The 8,005-nt window shown below is 32.7% G+C and overlaps 1 protein-coding gene across 1 annotated transcript; it reads right to left on the bottom strand.

The window, feature by feature from the left end:
- Positions 1-2,339: 2,339 nt before the first annotated feature.
- Positions 2,340-3,302, bottom strand: LOC128576684 (olfactory receptor 13C8). Its single transcript, XM_053578914.1, has one exon. The coding sequence runs from the start codon at positions 3,300-3,302 to the stop codon at positions 2,340-2,342; it is 963 nt and encodes a 320-aa protein (XP_053434889.1).
- Between the last annotated feature and the right edge of the window lie 4,703 nt (positions 3,303-8,005).

The raw sequence follows: 8,005 nt of genomic DNA on the forward strand, positions 1-8,005 counted from the left end.
AGGATGTTTTCTTAAAGGAAGCATTCACTTTTTAAATTTCAAGTATATTTCAATAAGTTTTATTTGGTGTACAATGGTATTGCAGCAAGAGAGACCCCAAGGAATGCAGTGTTTCAAGGCAACAGATGCACTAAAACAAAGACTGTATCAAAAGCATGGGTATTGAATATAGTTCAGATTTCATTTTGGTACTAGAAATTCATATTTCATTCACTCTATCAGAGGAAAAGTAGGAATGAAGTACTTTATTTTGATTTACTTTCATGGATGTGGGTGAATATTCTTTTGGACATGGTACTTTATTTCACCTGGGATGGAAACTGAGGCACTTGAAGAAGATCAAAAGGATTAAGTAGATTAGTAAAATGGAGCTCCCTCTTCAAATCTATGGTTTGGTTTCAGTAACCTTTGATCTGTCCTAATGACATCCTCTGGCTAAGTAGATAACTTAGCTAAATTTGCTCCAAAGCTAAATCACAAGTGAACATGTTTTAAGTTTAAAACAGAAATGGATAACTGAAGACTTACTATATAATTTATAAATGGTCACTTTTGTATTAGAAAATACATCTATAAATAAATTATCTGAACTGGTTTCATTAAAAAAACAAACAAACAAAAAAAACAAAACAAAAATCTGTAGTTTAGACATTTTTTAGGAGTCCATGGCAATGTAACCAGTTGTAAATTTAATGGTATGTGGGCAGCATGTGTAAGAACAATGGGAAAATGTCATATCTGGATATAGATGTGCTTAGGGAATCCTTTGTTTGGTAGGGCTTGTTTAAGCAATTATGATAATTATTTAGATATATTTTTATGTTTAATATTTCATTTAGAATTCTATCATGTTGTGTAAAATGCTTCAATGACAGAGAATAATATAATAGCTACTCTAAACTCCCATATACTAAAGTGAGTTTGTAAGTCTTCTATTTAGAACATATAAAAAAATCATGAAATCGCTTCCCTTCACACATTGGGTCATCATCCACTCCTGAGATCAGTTAACTTATTTAATATTATGAAATTACAATAATTACATGTTAACAGGACACGATGGTATTATGGGCTTACTCTTCCAACTTAGAAGTAGTTATAGTCTTTAACTTTAGATTTGTGTTTTATATTTCAACTATAATAGGCTCCTTAAAGAGCTGGGTAAAAGGACGGCTTCCCTTTGTTGACTATATCTGACTCAGTTTGGAAGTACAGCTTCCATTCTTCTCATGAGTGCTGCTCTATATAGCTTCACTCTTCAGTAGAGTTAATCATAATTTGGGGCCATCTGTATTTTATCTCCCAGTACCTAAAACCCTGTAGCTCCTCAGTCCATTATGCAGATAGACTCAATCTCGTCTGCTTCTTTTTATCTCCACATTGAAGTTTGTGTTAGTTATGAGTTCTGTCTAGTTCTTGTAGTACTGAGAAGCTATATGATCCAATGTGGAGTAGAAAAGAAGTGTTCATTCCAACCTGTTTCAGAAGGAACATTCTGCTACCAGATTACCCGTATTAATTAAGGTTGTGTTTAGGATACATTACTAGTGAACTATTTCACCTATCTTAGTCTCATTATGTATAAATTCCCCAGAAATGATGTAGCTGTTGAGTAAAACTTGTTTTTCTATAATACATATCACCTAGAAAAAAAAGGTAATAGCTCAGCTATTAAAGAATGGTCTTATAAAAATGCCAATAGAACTTATTTATAAGTATTTTATTTAATCAATTTCTTTTTTGAACAACTTTACTATTTTAGACATGACAGAAATAAATTTCTGATTTTATACATTAGATCATTCACTTATTTTTAAAAAAATTATTGAGCAGTTAGTATATGCCAAGCTCTGTTATAAGTTTTCTGGATGACGTAGGGTAATAAAGATAACAGAGCTTATCCTCAGGCAGTTTGCATGTGTGGTGGACACAAACAGTAAATGAACAAATTAAAAATAAATATATATCATGCGCTAATTAATATTTACTTTTCATACAAATTAATAATGCACTTATAATAGGTTATAAAATGCTTTTTAGAATACCCCTTGCCTCTATTGTTTTTTAAAGGGTTAAGAGTGAATTTTTTTTTTTTTGGTGAGAGTTCCTAAGAGATTTTCAACGTTTTTATTTTCTATAATAGTGTATTTTAAAACCAGGAGCATGTTTTACTTTTACAGTTAGAACAAAAAGCTGACATTAACAATTGCAACCAAAATATTTTTGTCATATAGTTTTGAATGCCACATGGTTAATTAGTTTTTACCTGGTAATTTTCTCTTTTGAATTTTGCATCTGGAGCACCTTTGAAGTTTGAGTCACATTGTGTAAATCACTATTCACATTTCATCAGAAAAGCTTTTCGTACACAGCATGTTCTTGACAGCAACCTTTACATCCTTGTTTCGCAGACTATAGATGAGAGGATTAAGCATGGGAGTCATCACTCCATAAAAGAGGGAGATGAGGGCCTCAGTGATGTCTTGGTTATCTGGACCAAACGAGGTTTTAGACTTGGGCTTCGCATACATGAAGAAAGTGGTTCCGTAGAATATAATCACCACTGTCAAGTGGGCTGAGCAGGTGGAGAAGGCCTTATGTTTTCCTTCAGAAGAAGGGATTCTCAGAATTGTGGCAACAATAAAAATGTAAGAGATGGAAATAATTAGCAATGGAAATACCAGGACAATCAGATTTGACACTGCCATGCTTATCACATTGATTGAAATGTCAGCGCAGGCCAGTTTCAGGATAGCCAGAATTTCACAAACAAAATGATTAATGACATTGTTAGCACAAAATGGTAACTGCATTGCAAGAGATGCCTGTATCACTGAGTCAAGAAGCCCAGTGACCCAGGATCCAGCTGCCATGGCCACATATGCACCCTTGCTCATGATGACAGGGTATCTCAGTGGGTAGCAGATGGCCACATAGCGGTCAAGTGCCATCATGCCCAGAAGCACACACTCTGTGACCCCTGTGGCAAAGGAAAGAAACATTTGCATCATACATCCAGAAAAGGAAACCCTTTTCCTTACTGTCAGAAAGCTGTCAAGAACTAGTGGGACAGAGGAACTTGTGTAGCAAATGTCCAAGAAGGAAAGATTACAGAGGAAGAAATACATGGGGGTGTGCAGGTGAGAATCATAGATGATCACTGAGATGAGGACTCCATTTCCAAGAAGAATCATCAGGTACGTCCATAAAATTAGCACAAAGAAAGCTGTCTGGAGCTTTGGGTGGGCAGAAAGACCCACCAGGACAAATTCTGTTAACATGGAATCATTGGTCTTCTCCATATTACATATACTTTTTCTCAACAGAACTCTATGGATGAAAGAACAGTAATCCGTTAATACATCGTCTATGAGAGCTACTTCTCTAAAGAATCTCTATACGTGGATGCAACAATATAACTGTGGGGAGAATTTATTGCTCTAAAACCAGTCCACTAGAGCAGAAATCCTAACCTGCCTTTCTCAAGATTAAGATAGAATATGTTTGATTACAGGACCTTTGGATCCCAAAGCGTTTTATTGCCATTTCTACACATTTGCCTCTTAATCCATTGGTGGCCCATCAGTGGCCTACAGCTTGGATTTAGCAGACATGCTTTGTTTGGCAGTGGTTGCCTACACTATGTTTATATTTTAATAGAAATCAACATTCCAGTCAGGAGATACAGTAATGACAATATGTGCTTTCAGTTTTTCTTTAAATAAATTAGAATATTTGGAAACAGTGGACCTGTTTCCATCATGGAGCTCAGTTATAACTGACCTGTTGGACTGGAAACAGTTCTCTCCATTCTACCAGAGTATCTCTTCACTCTCATCTCTTATCAGTGGAATTGACTATTAGCTGCCAGTTATTGTCAGTTGGTCTCAATTGTTTATATTACCCAATAGGAGTTTTTATGTGCAGGCAGTCCTTGGGTTACAGATGACCTGATTTAATGGCATTCTATACTTACAAATGGGTTCTTAAGGTTCCTTAAAAGGATAATTTATAATTAAATGATAAAATTAATAATTTGGAAACATTTAAGGAATTCATTGGCATAGCATCTTTATGCTAGTGGCTAGTCTCATTATTTATATGGTTGCTTGCATATAGCATCACTTTCAACTTTTTTTTTTTATTGTTGGGGATTCATTGAGGGTACAATAAGCCAGGTTACACTGATTGCAATTGTTAGGCAAAGTCCCTCTTTTTAATTCAATTTTGTCAATCTGTGTTACCCTTATGACCATGCCTCCAAAGCCAAAGTCCACTGTGAGTCCAGATGAGTCTGCAACAAAATGAAAGGTGATTATAACACAAATAAAAGTAGAGATAACTGAGCATTTGAAGAAAGGCCAGATGCTGTCATTGTTTGGGAAGGTACTTGGTTTTAGTTGCTTGAGTATCAGAACAATTATCAAGGATAAAGTGAGAGTAATGGAACATGTGAAAGGCAGTTCTCCAATGAAAGCATCGATCTAAGCTGTATAGTGGATTCATCACTGAAACAGAAAGGTTATTTTTGAACTAGTAAGAAAATCAATAAAATAAGCATAATAACATTCCTATTAGCCTAATGTTGGTGCAGTATTAGGTGAGTATTAACCTTTAATATTCCTTTCTTATTATTTCTATTTCCTAGCTAAACTTTTTGCATGAGCTTCTTTTTTATGTTCTCTTTGTTTGGATTAAAAGAAGGAAAGCAATAGTTTCTATAATTTATTATTATAGAACTGGGTATCATTATTATCAAAGCATTATACTGTTTTGTTATTACCACATATGAGTCATTAAATTATTGTTATTATTATTGCCACATATTTGCTGCTTGATTATATCAGGGATCTGAATTACAAAAAAGTTCAACCTAAAAACATTCTTAGGAAAATAATCTCATCTGTAATCTGGGACCACCTGTATTTGAAACCTTGGCCCAAGGTTGTTGGGACACCTTATCTATTAGGCATAGTAGGTCTGCTATATTGTGAGGAGCCTAGAAAAGTGTTTGATTTCTTATAAAATCTGAAAACATTGAAATTTTAAGTTGCAATACATAGTATTTTTTTTTATATGAATGCAGAAGTAAAATACAACTTTAGCAAAAAAAGGGCCTGTGAAGGCTAAAATGTACCTAGGGTCCATCAAATTCATGATGTGGCCCTGGGAAGGGTGAGTATCTTTTTAAAGCTCAGTCTGATCTGCTGGTGGTATAATTATGATTATACCATGTGTATCTGCCTATAACCTCTTTGAGGAGAATAACCTCATGAGAAAAGGAACATTTCTTTATATTACTCCAGAATCTTTCTGAATATAATGAGGAAGTATGTGTTCAAATAAATATTTAAAAAAAAATGAAAATGAATTGAAAATATTTATAAAGCTAATTTTATCACTGGCTTTGATAAAAAGATAAAACTTGTATTGTAGGTTACACCTAATTTGTTTATTTTCATTTCATCTGAAACTATCACTTAAGGATCACCTGTAGTGACAGTGCTTTTATCCGAAGTATCTACATTTAACTAAACAGGTGATATCTAAACATTACTTTTTGGCACATAAAATTTATAGAGAAATATAACATATAAAATAAATAAAAAGGATAGTGTCTCTAGCTGAAGTTACAATGGCATGCAGGAGAGAGGAAAGCACGGTCTCTTTAGTCTTTATTCCCTGTTCTTCCCTCAATTAAGTTTAAGCAGATTCAAGAATCATAGTTTAAAAACCACTAATGTAATACATAAGAAATAATACTAACAGTCTTCAGTTTTAATAATTTCATCAATAACCACAATAAATATGTGTTTATTGATTATTTCATGCCAGATGCATTATTTAATGCTTTTATTCATAACACAAAGATAGTAGGGACTATTATATCATGAGCTATGGGTTGTCCTTCTTTAAATATTTGGTGAAAATCAGCAATAATTAGTAAAGTGAAAAAAAGTAATTATTTCATGGGATGCAGAACACACCTTTAGTAACGTTTGTTTCATAATATCTGAAATTTGCAAGCAGAAGATAATTATCTAAAGTTGAAAGAAAACTACATGCCTAAAACCTATACTAAATTGCTATTTGCTAATAATTAATAGAAATAATTTATACATCTTATTAAGCTCTGGAATAAGATAAGGATACCTATTCTCACAGTTAAGATTTAACATAGATTTGCTAGTACTGGTTAAAATTATAGGACAAGCAAATGGCCATGGTAGAGATAAAAGAGATTAAAAAATTTAGAAGACCGGATAAGAAAAATTAGTAAGACATCTGGATGTAAAAATCAACACAAAAATCCATAGTTCTATCTATATTAGCCTTAAAAATATAAACAAATATAATGAAAACAATAAAAATATAAAGCATCTGAATTTTATCTTGATAAGGCATGCCTGAGACCTTTATAGAAATCCTCTAAAAATTATAATAAAGGGAATAATAGAACATGAGTAATTAAAAAGGTCTATCATGGTAACAGATAGGATAAAAATATAATAAAGATATCACTTAACCCTCAAATTAGTCTATTCATTCAATTGAATCCATTAAAAATTTAGCTGTATTTTTTGAGGAATATGAATACTTATTCTAAAATTTATATGGAAGAATAAAAGTCCACAACAATGCACAATTTTTTAAAAGGAAAATAAGGAGGGGCATCCATATTTAAAACATACAATAAAACCACAGGAATAAAAATAATGTGGTAATGATTCAGGGACATTTAAATAGTCCAGTGGAAAAGAAAAGAAACCTTGAATATAGATACATGTGTAGTTTGGGAACTTGGTATATCATAAAACTGTTCGTGCAAACCAATGAAGTGACAATCCAAGTAGATTACGGTTAGGAATATGCCTTTATGCTTGGAAAAAAGATAAAATTAAAACCTTGGACTTCTATACGTAAAAGTAGTAACCGGACAGATTAAGGATTTAAAGGTAAACAAATGAAATTTTTAAATAAATAAAACATAATATGGAATATCTTTGTGAACTAATAGTGGAGGAAAATACTTTAAAAACAAAACCCAAATAGGTTCAACTATGAAGCAAAACATAATAGTTTTAATTATGTCAAAATAAAGGATTTCATTTTAGAAGTGGATATGAGGGATAAAGTTAACAGACTATGGGAGATAGTTACAATATCTAAAGCTGGACTAATATCTAGAATTTATAAAAATAAAAACCTCTTGCTAATAAAAATATAAAGTTTTAAACCAGCAAAAAGTTAGTTAAATAATATGAATCAATGATTTACAGAGGCAGTTTCCTAAATGACTGACAAGTATATGAAAAGATGCTCAAACTTAGAAAATAAATATTGTTCAAAATCAATATTTTATTAAAATGTTATAGTAGCAAATCTGAAACATACTCATTAATGTTCAAAAATGCACATCTAAACTGCAATGATATATCTTTCATCTTCATTAGAAAAGTGAATAATACCAAACACTGGCAAGCATAGGAGGCAGGAGGTGGGTTGTACAGTTCTGTCTGTATGAATAATGGGCAGGACCTAGTGATTCTAGTCCTGGAAAGGTGTCCTAGATAAATCCTTGCTCAGGACTAAGAGGGGATAAGCATGAGGATGCTAATCATTACAAAAGGAAAAAGGCAAAAGGAAATTGAAGGCAATGTGGCTGCCCATAATTGGAGTAAGAATTCTGTCATACATGTGCACACATGCACAATGGAACAGTTTGTAGAAGCTGGAAATAAGAGCACTAGATGGCCATAGAGCAACAGAAATAAATTACTGGAAAGGCATTGGAAAAGGTAAGCAATATTGTGATTTATAATGTAATTACACTTATATAAATTAAAAATACATATTTTACCAGGACACATGCATTTTTAAAAACAAATCAAACATATAACTGCAAGTTTGGAGGGAGAATAGTAGTGGAAACAGTGATTACAGGAGAAAATACAGGAGGGAGGTTTCTTATGATCTGGGGGAAATAATGCACAGAAAAGTAGAA

This window comes from Nycticebus coucang, chromosome 2, assembly GCF_027406575.1.
Source record: "Nycticebus coucang isolate mNycCou1 chromosome 2, mNycCou1.pri, whole genome shotgun sequence".
Taxonomy (NCBI): Eukaryota; Metazoa; Chordata; class Mammalia; order Primates; family Lorisidae; genus Nycticebus; species Nycticebus coucang.